Genomic DNA, 23,227 nt, shown 5'->3' with positions numbered 1-23,227 from the left:
ATAGCTCTATCAAGTCCCTAGGAAACAAATGGAAAACAACATATGGCAGTCCTCCCTCACCTCTCCCCCTGGACTTTCCCAGAGTCAAAGGAAGAGAATCCTGCCAGCTCTGGAGACAGCTCTCTGTGGATGGGAGAAAAGACTTCCACACTTCAGGAGTTCATGATGTCCCCTCCTGAATGGTGGAGTCAGTGGTATGAGTATACCCCTCCACCAAGGCTGATCTCAACTCCTGCTATAACGTGGTAGACAGAATGTGAGAGCTACTACAGCCCGATAATCCTCCCTCTTCAGCCGGCCCGCCCATGAGCCTCTTTAAATTTGGTTGGAGTGGTGAATTAATCGGTTAATTCATCAACAGTATTTATTAAGCACCTATTACCTGCCACAGGAACAGTTCTACAGCGTGGGTATATAAAAACTCGCCCAGCCCCTTCCCCCAAAAAGAGTTTGCATTCCAGAGGGAGAGACAATGTGTGGATAGATATGTATGTATATGTATCTATTATACAAACAAACATTTCTATGGCCTTTTAAGGTTTGCAAAGTGCTTTACAAATATCATGTCATGTCATTTTATCTTCACAACATCCCTGGGAGGTAAGCGCTAGTCTTATCTTCATTTCACAGAAGAGGAAAAGGAGGCAGGCAGTGGTAAAATGCCTTGCTTGAGGTCAGACCTCTGGCAAGATCACATTTGAACTCAAGTCTTCCTGACTGCAGGTCCAGTGCTCGGTGTACCATGGCACCACCAGCTGCAGTGTGTATGTGTGGGTGGATAGAAATGAGAGACATGTGCATGTGAACATGTATATATTATACATGTATATGTCTATCCATGTGATTTCAGGCAATTTCAGAAAATGCTCTGATAAGGAACCGCCTCTAGCAAGGAGATCAGCACCTTCTCTGAAGCTCTAGGGCCCCTCTGTTCAGCATACATTCCCTATGTATATATGTGATAGATTGTAAGTGATATGTGTGTATAGGTAATAGATTGCAGACATGTAAATTAACACATGCATGGAGGTATGCACATACACATTAAGAGATTAAATATAAACAGAATAAATACAAAGTAAAACTGAAGGAGGGAAGAAGAAAGAGCCCTAGCTAACAGGGGGGTCAGAAAAGGTTTCAAGAAGGTGATGCTTCAGCCCCATCTTGGAGTAAGTGAGAAATTCCTAAGAAGGAATGTGAATTCAAATCCTGCCTCTGCAGGATTACTGCATGTGTGACTTTGGTCCATTCTCTTAGTCCCGCTTGGCCTCAGTTTCCCCATCTGTAAAGAATGAGGGGTTGGCCTAGATGACCTCTAAGGTCCCTTCCAAATCTAAATCTGAAATCCTGTGAAGTGCATTCCAGGGATGGGAGACAGTCAGGGACAGAGAGGGTAGATGGAGTGCTAGGTGAGGAAGAGAGATGGCCAGTTTGTCTGGACCATAGAAAGTAGAAAGGGGAGTGATGTATAATGAGACTGGAAAGTTTAGCAGGGCTTTAATAGACACAAGCAGTGAAGGGCTCTAAAGCCAAGCAGAGGAGGGTGTATTTGATCCCGAAGGCCATGGGGAGCCAGCGGAGATGCCTGAGGAGGGGAGTGACGAGATAAGAGTTTCATCTATGGAAAATCACTTTGTCAGTTTTGTGGAAGATGGATTGGATTTGGGGGAAGCTGGGAGGCAGGAAGACCAATCAGGAGGTGGCTGTAATAATGGGAGAAGAGAAGGGGTGGGGGCCTGAGCTAAAGTGGTCACTCAAGAGGAGAGAGAAAGGGCAGGATGGAAAAGATTTCACAGTAGAAACAGCAAGATTCAGCATCTGAACGGGTTACGTTGGGGGAAGGAGGGTCAAGGGTTGAAGATGATCCCGAGGTCACAAGCCTGGGTGATGTCTTTGAGCGAAATAAATAATTTATAATAAATAATTATAAATAAATAATTACCAATAACTTGCTAGGGAACTAATTAGGTAAAAGGGAGGGTTTGAGGAAGAAAGGGAATGAATTCTGTTTCAAACATGCTGAACCTGAGATGTCTCTAGGACAGTCAGTTTGAAACTGTCAGCTAAATCTGGGAGATGAAAGCTCTTGTGTGAGCTGCAACAAGAGGGTCCTTTCAGGTGGAACAAAGAGGGAGAAGAAGGCTTGTGCAGGGGTGGGGAACCTGTGACCTCGAGGCCACATATGGCCCTCTAGGTCCTTAAGTGCAGCTGGGACTTTAAATGCCAAAGGAGTCTAGATGGGGTTTCCAAAAGTCTTCATGGAGTTTTTTTAATCTGCTAAAGCTTAAAAATGCATGAAGACTTTTGGGACATGCTCTGCTCATAGGGAGCCGCTGGTAGTTCACTGACTGGGAAGTGACCTGGTCAAACCTGCCGGAAGCAAAGTCACTTTGGCAGTTATGTGGGGAATGGCTCGGAGTGAGGACAGACTGAGGCAGGGGGACAAAATGAGGATGCTGTTCTAGCAGTCCAAACCAGAGGTGATAAACAAGGGCCCTGGGAGCTCTGGGAGGAGAGAGAAGGGATCAGATATAAAGGTAGAGATAGCAAGATCTGGCCAACAAGTACCACTGGACAGTAGCCAAGGGAACTGTTGGAGGTCTGGTTCTTTGCCTTCCTTTGTATCCTTAGCACAATGCCTGGCACTTTTAAAAAAAATGCTTTTTGACAGGCCGACAGCTTTTCAGCTTGGTAGGATCTGCCTGGGCTCAGAGTCTGCTGGCAGAGCCTTCTAGAGCCCAAGGTCAACCACAAGGCATGATGAGTGATGGAGGGGGTCATCAGTGCAGGTGGCAAATGAAAAATGGGTTAATGTCTTAACCCGATTCATGGGATGATTGCATAAGAAGATTTAGAACTGCAAGGTACTTAGGGATCACACAATCCAACCGCCTCATTTTGCTGAACCATTTTGCCCAGACAAGGGGAAGCAATAGGACCAATTTTCAGGGGTTATCACCCACAAGTATCATCTGGATATAAAGACAAATGTCATAACAATTAGAATTGCTTAAGCCTGGAGTAGGCAACCTCAGAAGGTGGTGAGTTCCTCATCACTGAAGGTCTTCATTTTGGATGACCACATCCTGGATATTGTTGAGAGGAATCCTATTCAATTATGTTGTGGTACCACAAAATCAGAATGGGCAAATGTTGCACCTGGAGCAAGTAGAAGAAAACATACTCTAAAATATGTTTTAGGAGGCCTTTGGAAAGAGGGAAGGAGAGGGTTGAATTGAGGATTAAGGAGGAAACCTTTCAAGGGTATAATTGCCAAGGAGGCAGCTAGAAACAGCTAGGCAGTACTGTGCATAGGATGCCATGCCTGAAGTCAAGAAGACATAAGTTGAAATTCGGCTTCAGACACTTACTAGCTGTGTGACCCTGGGCAAGTCACTTAACCCTGTTGGCCTCAGTTTTCTCATCTGCAAAATGACCTGAAGAAGGAAATGGCAAACCACTCCAGGATCTTTGCCAAGAAAACCCCAAATGGTGTCATGAAGAATGAGACACGACTGGTATAACTCAACTACAATTATTATCGTTTTTATTATTATCATTGCTAGGAAAGAGGTAGGAAAGAGGAAGCATATCGTGCATGCTGTTTTAGCTTATTAATTATTCTTACTAACTAGATGCAAAATTCAGCTGCTTCTATACTCAGAAGGGCTAAAAATATTATGAGTACCATGTAAAATTTCTGCATCCTGGGCTAAAGTCCTGATTACTTGACCCTAGTTTTGGCTCTCCCACTAAGGTTCCCTTCAACAAGATTTATGTGCACCTGCTATTTGCTAGGAATTGTGCTAAGCTGATATAAAATGAAAATAACCCCCTCCTTTATGGAACTTACATTTTACTAGAGAGAAACAATACATAGCCAGATAAATAAATATGAAATACATAAAAAAGGAGTATCAGGAATATGGGAAACAAAAGAAGGAATTCTGTTTCCACAGGATTAAAGCTACTCCCAGCTTTGAGTGATAACAGAATGTAAGTCAGAGGTAACTGGTTCTGTGACCTAGCAGAACCAGGCTTCCGATTAAGTAAAAGGTCAGAAGCTTGTATGCATGTTTAATGAGCTGTTTGAGAGGGCACATACCAAGTAAGAGAACATGAAGTGGGAGATTCAGGAGGTTGCATCTAGCCAATGGTGGGGTGGGGTTCAAATAGCATTGCATTTGTCTGGGCAAGTGTCCTCTATTACGGAGCTGTCCGTTCACTAGAAATGTAAAGTAAATGTAAAATAAAATGAGAAGATGAGAAGAATAAAATGAAGCTTTCCTGGCTTCACAACAAGCACCGTTCTTTCTAGAGTGAGCACGTTTCTCATGGAAACATTTTGGAGGATCAGAAAAAGACTCAAGTAGGAGAAGGAACATGTACTGACCTTTAACTGGAGACAGAGATTCCAAAAGGTGTAAGAGAACATTTTAGGAATAGGAGACAGACTATGGGAAGCATGGAAATTGGAGATGGAACCTCTATGCCAAATCATTAGCTTGTGGGTGATGGGCTGAGATATTCCATCGTAATATACAGCACTCAGAAGACAACAGTGAAACCCTTTATAAAGAAATTGCCCCTTTTATGTAACAACATTCAAGGTACCAGCTTAACTCTACTCCCACTAAAGCCTGGGGTGGTTTTCCTGAGAAACAGCTTTATGATCCTTCATGCTACTGAGACTCCTGATCGGCCAAGAGACCTCTGAGGATGACACTACATTATCTGCCAAAGGGGAAGACACTTTCAAAGAATTCTCCAAAGAGAAATGTCCAGGCTCAGATTCAATCTGGTCCGCTTACATTAGTATTACAAATGCTCAGATTCCTTAAGCATCTACCCAGTATGGCAGATCTTTAATAAACTTTGTTTTTCTTTGGCTGGAAAAAGAGAGTGAAATGTCCAAGAGAAATGCAAGCATGAACTTTTGAATGGTGGATAGATTTCCCCGCATCCACAGACATGTAAAGAAGCTGACCCCAACCAAGTCCCTTGAACCTGAACCCCTAGAGACTTCTAGGAGAGGAATCCCCTCCTCAAAATTATTCTATTTTTCTAGGGGGGAGGTGCTAAGGTCTTTTCTCACTGCTAACCAAAGAGCTTATTTACTCTTACATATTCATGCAACTTCTAATGATATACCTTCCGTAATTTCTGTTTACTGCTTACTTTTTTCTTTCATTTCTCCTTTACTTTTTAAGGAAAAACAAAATAATATTTTATTTTTTCCAATTACATGTAAAAATTTTTAACATTTTAAAAGATTTTTAAGTTCTCACTTCTCTCCCTCCCACCTTGCCCTTTCCCCTCATTGAGAAGGCAATTTAATATAGGTTACATATGCAGTCATGCAAAACATAGTTCCACATTGGTAATGTTGGGAAAGAAAACACAGACACCCCCCCCCAAAAAAAACAAGGAAAATAAAGTTAAAAAGTATTCTTCAATCTGCATTTCGACTCCATCAGTTCTTTCTCTGGGTGTGGATAACATTTTTCATCATGAGTCCTTTGGAATTATCTTAGATCATTATATTGCTGAGAATAGTTGTCATTCACATTTGATAATCCTATGATATTGCTGTTACTGTGTACAATGTTCTCCTGGTTCTACTCCACTTTGCATCAGTTCGTGTAAGTCTTTCCAGGTTTTTATAAAAGCATCCGCTCATCATTTCTTTTAGCACAATACTATTCCATCACAATCATCTACCATAATTAATTGTAACAACAATTTGGCTAGCAGCTGCTGTGGGGATGAAAGACCAACACAAGCCCAACAACAAGAATGCTGCCAGCACAGGTTCTTTTGATCTGCTTTACTAAGTAAAATAATGTTAGGTGGTTAACAATCTTACCTTAATCCAATATACAAATATCACTCATCTCAGGAGAAAAAGCTAGCAACCTGAACTACAAAGAAAATACAAACAAATTGCAAACATACATTATAAACAGACCAAATACATTTCATAGTTACCAAGAAATCATCAACATCTGGGTTCACAAGCTGGCAGGCTCTTAACTACAGCTGCCCAGAGTCTCCACATCAACATTCCTCCAGGAGTGAGAGCCCCAAGCAAACAACTCTGTTCTCTCTTTTTATACGGTCTTTAGACATCATCAAACATCATCTTAGCAACCAGAACTCAGGCTCCTACTACTGGCTCTGGTCTTAGCAACTCCCCTTAGAGCTCTGGGGGCTTCCCGCCTCTCTCAAACTAGCGAACTAGTTTGCTAACCAGCCTGGGGTTTTGCACCTAGTAAGACTCAATCAAAGACACTTAATTAATTTAGCATTCTAAAACAGTTAAAAAAAGTTCCATCTTAATTACCAACACATTTATTCAGCCATTCCCCAATTGATGGGCATCCCCTTGATTTCCAATTCTTTACCACCACAAAAAGTTGCTATATATATTTTTGTGCACATACGTCATTTTCCCTTTTTAAAAAAATCTGTTTGGGATGCAAACCCAGTAGTGGCCCTTTGGGCATAGTTCCATATTGTTCTCCAGAATGGATCAATTCACAACAATGCATTGGTGTCCCAATTTTCCCACATCCCCTCCAACATTTGTCATTTTCCTTTTCTGTCAAATTAGCCAATCTGATAAGTGTGAAGTGATATCTCAGAGTTGTTTTAAGTCGCATTTCTCTAAACAATAGTGATTTAGTGCTTTTTCTTAATATGACTATAGATAGCTTTGATTCTTTGTCTGAAAACTGCCTGTTCCTTTGACCATTTATTAATTGGAGAATAATGTATATTGTTATAAATTTGACTCCATTCTCTATATAGTTGAGAAATGCCTTTATCAAAGGAACTTGATGCAAAATTTTCCCCTAGTTTTCTGCTTTCCTTATGATCTTGGCTACACTGGTTTTGTTTTTGCAAAAATAAGTTAATGTAATCAAAATTATCCATTTTGCATCTATAATGCTCTCTATCTCTTGTTTGGTCATAAATTCTTCCTTTATCCATAGATCTGACAAGTAAACTACTCCATGCTTCCCTAATTTGCTTATGGCGTCACCCTTTATGTTTAAGTCATGTACCTATTTTGACCTCATATGGGTATATGGTATAAGATATTGGCCTATGTCCAGTTTTACCAAACTGCATTCCAGTTTTCCCAGCAATTCTTGTCAAATAGTGAGTTCTTATCTCAAAAGTTTGGATCTTTGGATTTATCAAATACTAGATTACTGTGGTCATTTACTACTGTATATTATGTACCTAATCTATTCCACAAATCCATCACTCTATTTCTTCGGCAGTACCAGATTGGTTTAATGATTACCAATTTGTAATATAGTTTGAGATCTGGTACAGCTAGGCTACCTTCTTTCACATTTTTTTCAATGATTCCCTTGATATTCTCAAATTTTTGTTCTTCTGGATGAATTTTGTTATTTTTTCTAGCTCTGTAAAATAATTTTTGGTAGTTTGATTGGAATGGCATTGAATAAGTAAATTAATTTAGGTAGGATTATCATTTTTATTATATTGGCTCAGCCTATCCATAAGTAATTAATATTTTTTCAATTGTTTAGATCTGACTTTATTTGTGTGAAAAGTGTTTTGCAATTGTGTTCATACAGTTCATGGGGTTGTCTTGGCAGGTGGACTCCCAGGTGTTTTAGAATGCCTGATGTTATTTTAAATGGAACTTCTCTTTCTATCTCTTGCTTCTGGACTTTGCTGGTAGTATATAGAAAAGCAGATGATTTATATGGGTTTATTTTGTATTCTGCAATTTTGCTAAAGTTGATAATTACTTCAACTAGTTTTTAAATTGATTCTCTAGGATTCTTTAAGTGTACCATTATATCATCTGCAAAGAGTGATAGCTTTGTTTCCTCACTGCCTGTTCCAATTCCTTCAATTTCTTTTTCTTTTCTTATTGCTGTAGCTGAAATTTCTAGTATAGTATTGAATAATGGTGGTGATAATAGGCATCCTTGCTTCACCCCTGATCTTATTGGTAAAGCTTTTAGCTTACACTCATTACAGATAATGTCTACTGATGGTTTTAGATAGATACTGCTTATCCTTTTAAGGAAAGAGCCATTTATTCCTATGCTTTCTAGTGTTTTTAATAGAAATGAGAATTGTGTTTTATCAAAAGCTTTTTCTTTATCAGTTGAGGTAATCACATGATTTCTGTTGGCTTTGTGTTTACTGCTTACTTTGATAAAGAAGTTTACTAATTACTTGTAATAGTCTTTTGTGTAACTATTGTTTGATGGGAGGGAGCTAAGTTGTCTATTATAGACTAAATTATACCCTCCCCTTGAGAAATATCGTGGATTATTATACCCTTAAACTACAGATATTTGTAGTGTGATAGATAAGTATAATTCTAGCCCAATACACCTCTGAGAGATAGAGGAGTACAAGAGAGACTGCCCAGCCCTGACAGTCCTGGATATCCTGCCTGCCTCTTTCCAGCTAGCTGAGAAGACATGACCCTTTTTTTGCTTCTCACACAAGTGGAAATCCAAGTCTCCTTTAGAGGTAGAGTGGGTCAGCTTTCAGATCAAAACACACCTGGTCCAGCCATATCTCTGTATTGGACAGCTACCAACCACATATGTCCTATATTAGCAAGAATCCAAGCCACTTCTGAACTAACTGGACCTAAGTAAACCACCAATCACTTTCTATGTGCCAGGCAGAGTGGGTAGCACACAATGAAGGACATGAGCTGGCTTCAGTCTCCTCCTTTGTAAACTAGGAAAATTGGACTTAATATTGTGTGAGGTCTTTCTGACCTCTGACCCTAGCAAGTTTACATAGTAAGTGACAAAAAAAGGACCTAGAAGGAATTGAGTCACTTTGGCTCCCTGTTCTCTCACATATGCCCCAAACAACTGTATCCACTGACCCCAAAGAGATGACAAAAACTTCTCTGGGTGGTTTAGTGCTTTGGAATCAAGTAAGTGGTACTTGAATCCAGGTCCCCTGACTCCTGGTCCACTGCTGGTTGGGCAGAGAGGAAGGGAGAAGTCATCCCAGGAAGGAAGCCATGTGAGATGACAGAAAGAAAACTTAAGAATCAGAAGATCTAGATTCGAATCCAGACTCTGCTATTTGACTCAGCATGTAACTTTTGCCTCTCTAGATCTCAGCTTCATCATCTGTAAAACAGTGTCTATTATGTAGAAGGTGCTTGATAAATGCCTATTTATTGATTAAGACTGTTTTCTAGAAATGCACTGGGATCACAGTTTCAGAGCTGGCAGAAATATTTTGGGCTATCAAGTTTGACCCCTTTGTTTTACAGATGGAGAAACTGAGGCCCAGAGAGATTAATCAACTCAATGACCTCTCAGGTAGTGAATAGCAGAGTTGGGATTTGAACCTGAGGCCTCTGACTTAAGGTTCATTGCACTTTTCATTGTACTTAACCTTCTAGCTCTCGATTTTCTATGCATGTGAAGAATTAATTGAAACACATGAGTCTGTAAGTAGCAACACCCTGAGTCTCCTCACTGCCCCCAAATGATGCCACCATAGTAGAAGGGAGACAATAATAGGACCTTATATCACTACATGACTTAATATTCTTCAAAGCATTCTAGGGCATTCATGATAACCTTCTCTCCAAAAGATAAATCACTTTTTACTTCTTCAGATAATCCTTAAAAATTTTCAGCATTCTACTGACCTTGGTGGAAGTGTATGTGTGTGTGTGTGTGTGTGTGTGTGTGTGTGTGTGTGTGTGTGTTTGTGTGCTGGGTGGGGAAGAGGCAGGGTCTCTATGCATACTGCTCCAGCTGAATTTAGCTTCATTAGTGGGGAGAAGGGAGCTGCTGTTAAGTGCTTTGCCCTCCTTCCAAAGCCGCCCACTAGGCTGAGGGTTGGGGGGATAATGATAAGAAAAGCCAGTGTTGGGTTATGTCTAAGAAGCTGGATTACTGGTGGGAGTCTGAGAAGGAAATCGGGTCAGACTAAGTAAGAGGGTAGCTCAGAGGAGCTCATCAGATAGACTCACGAGGTGGGCCAGGGCAGCACCCAATCAAAGCAGCCCGATATCTGCAAACAACACCCTGACAAAATGAGGCCATCAAGCCCCACTCTCCTAGGAATTCCTGAGCCTGATACAGGCTAGTTTCTCACAGGGCAGGTGTAATGGGCTGTTGTTTTTCCACTTGGTTTCCCAAGAAGACAATCAGCGGGTAGGAGAGAATAATTAATTTCTTCACAGTTGGGTTGGTTCCTGTCTCTTTCCCTGCCTTACCCCTACCCCCACGGTGCCTTGCTCAGGACCTAGAGGGCACTGAATCATTTTGGCTCTCTGCTCTCACACACACACACCCATACCACTGTACTGGCTAACCCCAAAGAGGTGACAAACACTTCTCTAGGTGACTTGCTGCTTTGGAGTGAAACCCTGTTTCACGATCTCTTCACCACATTTGCCCAGTTTCTAGAGAGATTGATCCTAGCATTTAAGCCCAAAATGCTCAAGGGGGCCATTCAGTCTCTTTCTTCCAGTCATTTGGTTTTCTATCTTCCCTCTTGGAGGAAGGAAAACTCAATTAAACTGTTTCAGATTTCCAGGAGTGGAGAGATGGAATCCAGTAAACAAAAGGGTATTCTCATAAGACTTAGTGCTAGAAGGCAGGCCATTCAATCCACTCCAGTCCACCCCATTTTGCAAATAAGGAAGCCCAGATCCAGAGAGGTGAAATAATATAGCCAGGGTCACACAGCTAGTTAAGCTCCTGAGGCTGGTGATCCTGAATCCAAATGTAGGGCTGTATTCCCTACACCACAGTGCTTGGATTCTTCCCTCTCTACCTATAACCCCTGTCCCAATTAATGTGGACTACTTGGGTGACTCATTTTATATTTTTTTCCATTTCATTTTATATTTTTTTAGTTCATTCAGGAAGCTGCCCTCATTAGTTCCAGGGTCTTCAGCAAAAGAGGGTTTTTAACAAGAGACCAAGGATTGGCCTTGAAAAGAGGGATAGTTGAACATGATGCCTGTTCCCACAAACACCATCTTGCTGTGCTAATAGCTCCTAATGAAAACAGGAGCCATCTATTGGACAAACAAAACACAGGATTGCAACCATGGATCTGTCAAAACAGGCGCTGTTTACTCATTAGTTAACTACTGACGGATGCTAGTCCCAGCAAACACACAACTCAGGGAGAGAGTCAACTCACTTTTGGGGGAAAAGCTCTGATTATCTCTGTCTCTCTTAGACCTCTAAGGGAGCCTCTCATATAGTGTTTCTCAACTTTTCCATTTGTGAGGCAGAGGGAAATCTAAGGGGAGGGGACTCAAAATTAGTAAAAATTATATTCGTTTAAACTTCAATAAAATAAAACAGATAAAGGAGCTCTACTTTGCCTGAGAGTAGCATGTGAGAAATGTACTGACCCAGTTCAGGTTTTTCAAGTCTATCTCTCCCTTCTCAGCTTAAATAGCACCAGTCAATTGAGGGCCCTATTGGGAGTAGTCCTAGGGGTGGATTCTTGGGCATTCTTCCCATTATCAGTCTACAGGGAATTGGGGAAAATGAATGCTATCAAGAAAGTGCACTCCAAAAGCTGAATGATGAAAATACCCAGATAGAATGAGATTAAAAATCAAAGGAGGAGCTGGGGGACACATGGGGTCATCTTGGAAGTGGTAGGAGAGGAAGAGACAGAGATCCTTGAATGTGGTGGTCTAGAATAGCCCCCTCCATTGTTTCCGGTGTTCCAAGGGCTTTGGAAGTGTTTTCATTACCACCATCATCTGGGCTGAAGACTGGGCTGATGTGGCTATAGATAGGGCTGCTTAGGGAGTGGCCAGGTAGGGGAGGGGTGAGAGTCAGCTTCCTTCAAGTATCCATTCACATCCTACCTTCCGAAAGGGGACTTTCCCAGATCCCCTTCAAAGCTAATGTCTCCCCTCCGAGATTGTCTCCCGTACAGCCTGTCTATATCTTCTGTGTAAGTAGTTGCTTGTATGTTGTAGGATAAGCTCTCTGAGGGCATGGATTGGTTTTGCCTTTCTTTGAGACTTTGCCCAGAACTCAGCATATTATTTGTTATCATTAGGGATGTCTGCCATCATAACCATTCAGATAATCAATAACTCTGTCTCCTACAGTTTTATATAAGGTCAATAACTCCTAAGTGTCTGGCACCTAGTAAGTGCTTAATAAATGCTTCTTCCTAGCCTGACATGCTAGGACATACCATGACATACCACCTGGAAATGGGGATAGTCAGTCAGTCAAAAAGCATTTTTAAATGATCACTATGTACAAGGCACTAAGCATTTCTTCTTCTCTCACCGATTCTTTCTATGTGTTATCCTATTCAAAAGATGATAGGGCAGCTGACATGGGTTCAAATTCTGGCTTTGTGCTTATTACCTAGGTGACCTTAGGAAAGTCACCTCCATGGATCCCCGTTTCCTCATCTGTAAAATGAGGGCGCTAAATTAGAGGGTCTCTGAGGTCCCTTCCAGCTCTGAATCTACGATCCTTGGTAGAATTAGAAGAGACCATAGAATGAATTTGATCGAGCTCCTCATGTACACATTCATAGAGATTGTTGGAGTTGGGAGGAGCCTTATAGACAAATGAAGTCCAACCTATTCATGTGACTAAGAAACTGAAGCCCAAAGTCACACAGCTGGCAAATGACAAACCTGAACTCAGGTCCAATTCTCCTTAATGTCAATACTGCCATTGTACCATTCTAACTGTTTATCTCTCTGTTCTCCACATACAGATGCCCTTAGCTTTGGGGGATAGAGGGTAGGGCAAGGCGAGGACAAAGGATGAAGCCATCAACTTATTCTTCATGGCCCCATTTGGGGTTTTCTTGGCAGACACTGGAGTGCTTTGCCATTTCCTTCTCCAGCTCACTTTATAGATGAGGAAACGGAGGCAAACAGGATTAAGCGACTTGCCCAGGGTCATACAATTAGTGAGTGTCTGAGGCCAGATTTGAACTCATGAAGATGAATCTTCCTGACTTCAGGCCCAGCAGGCTATGCACTAAGGCACCACTTAGCTGCCCAACTTATAGTTTGCTATTTTAACTATTCTTGCTAAGTTGGCGCTAAGCTCTATTGTTTCTATTCTGCTGAAAGAATGTAAGTATTGCCAGCATCCTCTAAATTTGGGACCCTGAAGCTAAGTCCCAGATGTCCCAAATTAATTATGGCTCCAACCACATGTACCTTCCATGTTTAAAAAAAAATGTGACAAAGGAGAATGAGGAAACCCAAGATTGCACAACACACTGAGGATATCTTAACCACATCAAAGTGCCCTGAGTCCCTGGTTGAGAAACAGCATTACAACTCATAAGGTCCTGGAAGTATTCCTACAGAGGAGCCAAAATGATGAGGTAGGTAGAAGAAACTGGAGATGGAGAAGAAAAAATGCAGAGGGTACACAATAGCTGTTTTTACAGACTGCTGTGGAGTAGAGGAATTAGTCATTCTGCCTGGCCCCAGTGGGCAGAATAAGAAACAATTGGAAGAGAAGTTGCAGAAGGGTAGATTTGGCCTCCATGCATGGAAAAGATTCCTAATAATCAGATTCCAAAAGTGAAATGGAACAGCCTTAGGAGGTGATGGGTTCAAAAGGAGATTGAATGAGTATGTGTTGAGTTTGCTGTTCACAGGCTTCCGAATCATTGGAGGAGATGCCCTCTGAAGAAGCTCCCAACCCAGAGATTCTGTGATTTTGTAATACCTGTTTATCTTATAATACCCACCTGCAGACATCGGGTTGGCACGGTGGTGAGAGTGTTGGACCCAGAGTCACGGAGACCTGTGTTCAAATCAGGGGGTAGACACAAGCTGTGGCCCCAGGTGAGTCCCTTATCTTCATTGGGCCTCTGCAAAATAGGTATAATGGCACCTACCTCCCAGGGTTATCTCAAGGATAAGATGAGACAATCTCTATAAAGTGCTCACTGAGCCTGTGTAAATGTCAGCTAGCTGTATTGTTCTCTTTATAATACCAATCAGTTCTCTTTAAGCTGTTCTAGCATCCTCTGAATAGGATAACACATAGAACAAATGGATGAGAGAAGAAATGTTTAGTGTCTCATACACAGTAAGCATTTAATAAATACATGTTGACTGACTATCCCCATTTCTAAGTGTTATGTCTTAGCAAGTCAAGAAGCACTTATTAAGTATTTACTACATGCCAGGTACTTATAAGTTATTGTCTTCCTTTGATGTTCAAGTCAAGCAAATCTACCAAAAGGTACAAAGTAATCCATTCTCATTGGTAAGGAATGATGTCTTTCTTTCCCTCTAAGTTATTATTAGGGCTATTTGGCACCAAATCCACCCAGACAAGACACAACCTATCAGTCACCTACAATTTTGTTCAAGGAAAATACCTTATAAGATACCACCAAACAATTTGGAGGAGTCTTGTCTTATAGGAAAGGCAGAAGAGGGTGGAGAACCCATACCCAGTGAAGAAACAAACGGGTAGCCTCAAGGCAGGAGAATTTGGAGAGACAAAGAGCCTGCAAAAAAAAAAAAATTAGGAAGATACCAAGGAGAGAGGCAGATGAAGGAGGGAAGATCATCATCATCATCATCATCGTCATCATCATCGTCATCTGATATTTTGTAGCTCTTTAAGGTTGGCAAAGTAAGACACTTTACAAGTTTCATTCAATTTGATGCTCAAAATGACCCCATGAGGCAGGTGTGATTACCACCCCCATCTTACATGGGTGTAAGATGAGGCAGAGGTTAAGTAATTTGCCCATGGTCACACAGCTGGTAAATGTCTAAGACAGGATTCAAACTCAGGTCTTCCTGAGCACCGATCCACACAGTTGGTACGTCAGAGGCTCATCTCTGTAGTGCACCGTGCTAACTCACGTCTCATCCCAGCCACATGTCAAAGAGGGGAAGTCAAAATAATCAGATTCTCTCACTTTGGACTCAGACATTGAAGGAGAGAGCCCTAACTGGTTATGCAGAGGCAATGCTGTGACCTTTAAAAAGCTTCAGAGACATAGTTTCTGGATAATTAATCATTTTATCAATAATGCTAGAATTTTATTAATAAAAGAGGTCAGTGGCACTCTCAAATGCCAAAGACCTCTCATGGTGGTGGGTTCACAGCTTACATGCCCTTGAAAGAGTGGATGTTCCTGAGGGTGGCAATCAATGCTGATTGTTTAACAATTAATGAGAGAATGAATATTAAAATGGGAAGTGGGCTCAGTCCAATGGGGGCTGAGAGAGTAAGTCATTCTTGGACAAAGAGACTATCTCCACACCCAGACCACCAACAGCCTTGGGCAATCTTCGGGAAGGATCTACCTTCACCCAGACTCCCTTGGAGTGGAACACAATGGGCAGGGATTCACCTTAGATAAGATGGTCTAGGTGGGATAAATTTTTGGCTAGGTCTATAATGCCTTTCAAAGGCTGGGCTTTGAACAAGGAAATAAGACAGGGGAAAAGCCTGGATCTGTCCCGTGATTGGTATTATAATCATTTCTCTCTCTATTGATCCAGAAAAAGAGCAAGGTCTAGCAAACCACTGTTCCAGTGTGGTCTCCTAGCTCTAGCCTTGACCTCATCATGAATTATCTCACCACTTTCATCCTCCCTCCACAAGGAGGGAGGGTGGGATCTGGTCAACAAATTGAAAAGAATGAGCTCCCAAAATTGCAGTCCAAAAATTAATCCAAAAAGTGATATTCTTCCCAATTTAAAGAGATTTAATTTCAAAACATAAACTTAAGCTAGTGGAGTATATAGGTATGGACAACTGAGTCAGAGCCAGGGGGCTGCTGGTAAATGTTTAACAACTATCTCTCTGAAAAAAATCAAATATATATAGCGACATGGTTTTAAATTTAATCTGCATTGTTAATATTTTTATAAGTCTAGACCAGGGGTAGGGAACCTACAGCCTCAAGGCCACATGTGGCCCTCTAGGTTCTCAAGTGTGGCATTTTAAATCTAAACTTCACAAAACAAAGGCCACAGGTTCCCCACCCCTAGTCTAGACAGTCAACAAAAGAATAAATCAAGCTCTGATTTGGAAATGCTTGCCAATTTCTGGGGCATAAATGTTCATTCTGAAATTTAACAATAGGATCTCATGAGCCTGTTAGAGCTGGTTGCAACACAACCCTGGTCAGAACTGACAGGACAAAGCACGATGTCACAGCTAAGGCATGGACCCGGAGTCAGGAAGACCTGGGCTTAAACCCTACCCTAGATACTTGCCAGCTTTCTAGCCCTGGAAAAGTCCTTAATCTCTTGGAGACTCGGTTTCTCCATCTATAATATGAAGAGGCTGCCAAGGAGGTCAAAAAGAAGGGTTCCACAGACACCAAAAACTGATGGCAGCATGCTTTGTGGTAACAAAGAGCTAGAAACAAAGTCAATGCCCTTTGGCTGCGGACATGGCTTAACAAACTCTGGAACATAAATGAAAAGGAATGTTATTATGCTGTAAGAAAGGAAGAACATGCTAAATTCAGAAAAGCAGAGAAAGACTTCAATGAACTGATGCAAAGGAAAGAGAGAAGAGACAGGAACACAGGCAGCATTAGGAAAGACTACAATGATGTAAAGAGGAAGGGAATGAGCATTTATTAAGCACCTACTGTGTGCCAGGTACTGTGCTAGGTGCTTTACAAATGTTATCTCATTTGATTCTCACAACAACACTGGTGCTATTACTATCCCCATTTTACAAATGAGAAAAGAGAAGGCAAACGGGGATTAAGTGACTTGCCCAGGGTCACACAGCTAGAAAGTGTCTGAGGCTGGTTTGCTCTGTGCGCTATGGTGCTACCTGGCTGCCTCTATTATGAGACGTCTCCTGGCACTGTTTTCCAGAGGCGGAGGTCCACAGGTATGGAATATTGCATGTAATTTCAACTTTTTTCAACATATTAATTAGTTTTGATGATATTTTCTCTTCTTCCATTTTTTTATAAGAGGAGGCTCTCTCACGGGGAGCAGGGAAAAAGATGGAGAAATACTGGGGAAACGTAGAGGACGTAAAAACACGAGATTTTAGTAAAAAGCCTATTTTTTCTAATGAAGGGGTTGAACTGGATGTCCTCTAAGGTCCTTTCACTTCTCAGCCCATGATCCTATGAAGAGCTTAAACCTAGGGTGAGTGATGAGCTCAAATTAATTGCAATGACCAACCCTGGTAACGTCCTCAGGAAGGAATAAGCTGAGGAAGGTTATGACCCAGCCAAGATCACATGACTTGTAAACCTCAGGGCAGAGCTTGGAACCCCAGGTCCCATCTCACTTGTACCACACTGACCGAAGTGACCAAAAAAAAAGGTATATAATCAAACACCCACAATCAAATGAAGAGAGATCTCACCCATTGAAATTGCTTAAACAAAAATCTGAAGGGTTATTTAGGTACTGTTTGACCACATGCAAATAATTCAACCCAATTATGATCACCTACTTGAATTTTTACTGTCGGCTCCCTTTGAACGAATGAAATGTGCATGAGGCACCCAGTTCTTCAGAAGCAGCTCTATCTACTGTGCCTCAAATGGGGAGGTCAGTGACCCTAAATGAAAACCAAAGCCCTTACTCTCTCAGCATTTAAATCCCTTTCCAATCCAGTTCTAGCCTCCTTTTCCAGACTACTGATTTCTCACTTCTTAAAAAAAAAAGTCAAATGGACTTTTTTTTTTTGGCCAATTGTTCCCTGATCCTGGCACTTCATCTCCTATCTCCATTCCTTTACATTGGCTGTTCCCACTGCCAGAATGCAATCCCTCTTCTTCTCCGCCTTGTAGATTCCTTCCAGGCTCAGCTTAGGTGCCCACTTCTACAGAAAGCCTTTCTCTTCACTAGCTTGTATTTACCCATGAGTGTAGATGCTGTATCCCTTGCCCTCCAACTCCAAGCAGGTGCCATTTCTCATTTTCTTCAGCAGGCCAGTACCTAGCACAGATCCTGGGAGGCAGGATGTATTTAATAAGGGCTTGCTGAATTGAAGTGAGAATCACTCCTGCCTTCAAGGCTCCTCAGAGAAGGTGATTCCACAGTTTGTCCCAGAAGCTTAGCTCAGCATCAGATAGCCCAGAACAGTCAGGAATTCCTGTTGATCAGTTCTGTTTCCCAGAGGGGCACTGAGTCAAAGCCCTGCTAGGCAAAGAATCCCCTTTACAATGTATTTTACGTGTGTCTGAAGACCTCCAGGGAGCCTCCTAAGGGGTAGCTCATACATCCTTTAGGAACCTAAATCAGGGTTTTGTCTCCAGTGATGATGTCATGTCTCCTAGAATTCAGGGACCAGATCATGTGTGTGTGTGTGTGTGTGTGTGTGTGTGTATCTCTGTGTATCAGAGAGAGACAGAGACAGAAATACGGAGAGAGAGAGAGACACAGACAGATAAACAGGGAGGCAGGTAGATAGATGACAAGTAGATGGGCAGACAGACAGGCAGGTAGGTAGGTAGATGATAGGTAGAGAGACAGGTAAGTCAGTAGACAGATAAACAGGTAGATAGATGAGGAGAGGGAGAGGGGGGTAGAGAGAGACAGAGACAGAGAGATAGAGAGAGACAAAGAGATAGAGAGACAGAGTGTGTCATCCAGGCCTGCGGTGTCATCAGAGTCAGATGCTTACTCCTCTCATGGAAGCTCTCTGCACTGATGCAAATTGTAACTCTTCTCCAAATTCCCAGCACCACAGCATCCCTGAGAGGTTCAGTGATTTGATCATTGTTACACAGCTCATATGAATCCAAGTCTTTCTGACCACAAAGCCAGCCCTCTATCCATATGTAGATATGATTCATATATAGATATACAGATATATGTATAACACAGACACATATATAAATTTTGCCATTTTTAAAAGTTCTTCAAGCAATCAAGATTTCAATATGTGTGTGTGTGTGTGTGTGTGCTCCTTACAATGTCTATCACATAGTAGATCCCTATAGATATGTATGTGTGTAGATTATATATATATGTGTATGTGTGTGTGTGTGTGTACATATATACATACACACACATACACAAATGTATGTGTACATGCTGGCCCCTCCTTACATTTTTGGTCTTCTTGCATATACAGTACATAAAAATTATGGCAGAATAGAATTAGGGATGTTCTCCCCACTAGGTCAGAGTTGCAGGCTTGGTCTCTGGAAGCATCGCCTGAGGATTTCATGTCAAACTTTCCATCCACAGCATAGTTCAGCCTGGTACGGCCTCCTTATTGTTTTTTATACTCCATTTCCCATATCTGCACCTTTGTATTGGCTGTTCCCCCTACCTGGCATGCCCTACCTCTACCTCTTGGAATTCCTGGTTTCCTTCAAAACTCACTCAAGTGCCAACCTTTACACAAAGCCCTTCCCGACCCCCCAGCCACTGGGTCCTCCCTTGAATTGACGGTTGTCAATTAGTGACCCACTGGAGAGAGGGTTGGACTTTGGACTCAGGAAGGTGATCCTGGGTAAGCCACTTCACCTCTCCCTGCCTCAGTCTCCTCCTATGTAAAATGGAGATAATAAATAACATCTGCCTTGCAGGATGATTGTAAAGATCAAACGAAAAGTCGTATATAAAGTGCATATAAAACAATGTACTGTATAAATGCTGTTATTATCATATTCATTTTAACTATTCTATATCTCTTATAAACACTCCTGTAAAACACAAGCTCCCTGAGGGCAAGACACTGCCTCACTTTTGTTTCTGTATCCCTCGTGTTAGCACAGTAATTGGCACATATCAGGCACTCGGGATCATAAATTTAGAGCTGGAAGGTACCTTAAAGGTCATCTAGTCCAACCCCCTAATTTTATATATAATGAAACTGAGGCCCAGAAGGGTTAAGTGATTATACAAATGCTTGCTGGCTGAGGGACTGACTCGCCATAAATAATATATACGGAGTTGGCTAGTGGGATCAGTGTGCACTGAGTCATCCACACTCTTTGACCTGGTCCCCCAAAAGACCGTGTACTTGTAATATAGCTAGTCAAGGTTAGCAATTCAATCCAAGTCAATGAACAAAACCAACTCTCCAGGCCCTGGGGAAGAGGAATTCATCCAGGGACTAAGGAAAAATCCTCACAGCTCAACCAAGGCCTGGAGGGACCTTTGGGATGGAAGGCCATGAAGTTGTGCTTGAATCATGAAAACAAATAAACACTGGCAGTCCTGAAAAAGAGATAAGGCACCTACCTTCCTGTCTCATGAAAGAGGTGGAGGATTACTAAGATTGAATATGTTATACATCGTCGCAATGTTTCGAATGCTTTTTGATTGACTGCTTTCCTTTCTCATAAAGGAAAGGTTTAATGTTGGGGTCCAGGGAATGGGGAATGACAGAGATGTAAAGACATCAAGTAAATTTTAAAGGAATCCCTCCAACAATAAATAAGGATATCTTTATGTATCCTTGAAGCTTACACATGAAAGCTGAAGTCAAAAACTTAAGTACCAAAATAATTAACTAACCCTAAATGCCTCATCCAAGGCTGACATTCCCCACACCAAAGGTCAGCCGGCCAAGATTCACAGCTACGGATACGATGAGAATTTGGCTCATTCCCCCCTCCCACCCTCATGCAACCCATCCCTAGGAATGTGTGCATTTCAACTATCCAGAAAAAGGGTACAAAAATCATGGCAGAGCAAGCTTAGGGGACATTCTCTCAACTAGGCCAAAGCTACAGGCTCGGGAAGCATCTCTTGAAAATTTCATTTCAAGCCTTGGGAAAGGGATGGGGGGCAAGGCCCCAGGTTGAAGCTGATTGGAGTTTTTGTTCCTTCAAAACCAAACCCACCCCTCATAGCCAACACAACATTTGGCTGCTCTACCATTTTTCATCTTGTTTCCAGGATACTTCCAGAATAAAGACCACATGGGACTCCCTGATCAGAACACTCACACACACACACACACACACACACACACATATACACATCATCATCATCATCAGATCATAGATGTAAAGCTGGAAGAGATGTTAGAAATCATGTCATTCAACCCCCTTCTTTTACATAGGAAGAAAACCCATAGAAGTTAAGTGATTTGTCCAAGGTCACACAAGTAGTGATTTGAACCCAGGGCCTCAGTCTCCAAATCCATGAGCCATCTTGCCAGATCACATACTTCTCTCTCCAACCAGCACCACCAATGCTAGCTCACACACATTTGCACACACACACACACACACACACACACACACACACACACCCTCCTACCTGCCTCCATAAGTTGGCACTGCTGACCGAAGACATGAGAGAAGGTCCCAGAAGCTGGAGCCGAGGTCACCAGCATCGAATCCATGGCTCTCTCCTCCGAGTCCTTGGAAGTCCTGGTCGTCGTCATGTAGCTGTATTGGGCACCCTTGCTGTGTCCTGCACATTCACAGGACATCACAGGACTGGAGGCGAGGGCCCCAGATCGGCCCCCTGGCAGGTGTAAGGGGAGTAAAGAGTCCAAATGATGTGAAGGCTCAGCCACTGGAACCTTCAGGGAAGCTTTCGATTCAGTCCAGCCCAAACAAACATCGGAGCATCTCTTAGACCTGCTGCCCCTCTCTTCCAAAATCTCAAACAATGCTACCCAGTCAAGGAAAAATAAGAGAATAAAAACCCAGGCAAGCCTTGGGCTAGCTGTAGGAGGGAAGGGGAGGGATGCTAAGTTTCCCCTTCCTCCAGAAGGGATGATGAGGACAGTGTCCCCTTTGCCACACCTCCAGCACAGTCCTCTGGTGGGCCTGGCTGGTTGGTGACTAGCTGGTGGCTGGTTGCCCCCCACTCACCCTGAGAGACTAGGAAGGGGTTGGTGTCTTTAGGGTTTGAAAGTTCAGCACTGGGGCTGTTGTGGAGAGCTGCCCCCAGCTTCCTTCCTCCCGCTGCTTGTCCTGGTGGGGTGTGTGTTGGAGGGGCTGGGGGAACGGTGGTCTTCTTGGCCCTGGAGGGAGCCCACCTCCAGGATCCGGGGTCCCCCACACCCAAAATAGTGGCTGGCCCAGCCGATGCTGTGCGTGAGAGTCTGCCTCTGTCTGTCTCTGTCTCTGCCCGGCTGAATTCAGCAGCAGCAGCAGCAATCCGCAGTAGGCACTAGACAGCCTCTTGGCTGGCAGCCTGGGCTAATCCTTCCCTACGAAATTGTGTTCTCACTCCCTCTCCACCCCTCCCCCCAGCCGAGCCAGGAGGAAGAGATGGAGGGAGCTGTTGTCAAATAAGGACTCCTCCGACCTCCCGCAGTTTACCCCCTTCTTCCCCACCTCCACCCCTTTTCCATGATGCAAAATGCTGTTCCTTGGAGATGCTCTGCAAGCAAGCCCAGGGAAGTGCTAACTCAGCCCGGGCAGGCGGGCGGGCAGGCTGGCGGGCAGGCTGGCGGGCAGGCAGAGCTGGCTGCTGCTTTAACCTATTCATGACCAGAAATTGTAAGAGCCCGCCTGGCAGCAGGAAAAAAAAAAGGCACCTCACCAGCAGAGGGAGGCCCCTGACGATTCAGAAGCAGACAGGAGGGGTCAGTCCAGAGCCGCAGTGAGAGTGTCTGCTGGAGGTGTTTCAAGCCAAAGCCAGACTTCCTAGATAACTCCCCCCTGCCCCCAACCCTCCAGGTCAGCTTCTAGCTCCAAAGGAAACCTGGGAAGTTTCCCCACCTAGGGACCAAGAGGGGCTTTCCTCGAATCCTTCCAGCATCTGTTATGGCCACCGCAGGGACTCTATATTGGAGCCCATCTGCTGTTTCCAAGGATGCTAAATTTGGAGAGGCGGCATCATCTGAGGCCAGTAAGTCAGTGGTGTTCTTGAGGAATTCAGAGGCTCCCCTTCATGAGCATCAAAAGAGGAAGGGGAAAAGCTGCAAGTGAGTCCGAAACAGTACCCCACAGGCCCATGTGTCATAGCTCTTCTACAAAACCAGCGACGAGGACATGAACAGGTAGTTTTCAAATGAAGAAATGAAGCGTATCAACCAGCAGGCACATAAAAATGTTCCAAATTGCGAACAATAAGAAAAACACATATTAAAGCAACTCTGGGTTTCCATCAGATTGGCAAAAAATGACAAGAGGAAAATGACAATTGTTGGAAGGACTGAGGGAAGATGGGCACACCAATGCACTCATTTTTGGTGGAGTTGTAAATTGTTCCAACCATTCTGAAACACACTTTGTAACTATACCATTCAAGTCAGTAAAATGTGCATACCCTTTGACCCAGCAATGCCAC

The 23,227-nt window shown here is 42.9% G+C and overlaps 1 protein-coding gene across 1 annotated transcript in view; it reads right to left on the bottom strand.

The window, feature by feature from the left end:
- Window positions 1-21,413, bottom strand: part of LOC118836418 (putative uncharacterized protein C1orf196) — a 364,276-nt gene extending 342,863 nt beyond the window's left edge. Inside the window, exon 1 of the mRNA XM_036743722.1 lies at window positions 21,239-21,413. Within this exon, the coding sequence (XP_036599617.1) occupies window positions 21,239-21,413 (175 nt within the window). The remainder of the gene's footprint in view (window positions 1-21,238) is intronic.
- Between the last annotated feature and the right edge of the window lie 1,814 nt (window positions 21,414-23,227).

The sequence above is a fragment of the Trichosurus vulpecula genome, chromosome 2 (genome assembly GCF_011100635.1).
Source record: "Trichosurus vulpecula isolate mTriVul1 chromosome 2, mTriVul1.pri, whole genome shotgun sequence".
Taxonomy (NCBI): domain Eukaryota; kingdom Metazoa; phylum Chordata; class Mammalia; order Diprotodontia; family Phalangeridae; genus Trichosurus; species Trichosurus vulpecula.
Note: the sequence above shows the minus strand (reverse complement) of the source record. Positions and strands in the feature narration are given on the sequence as shown.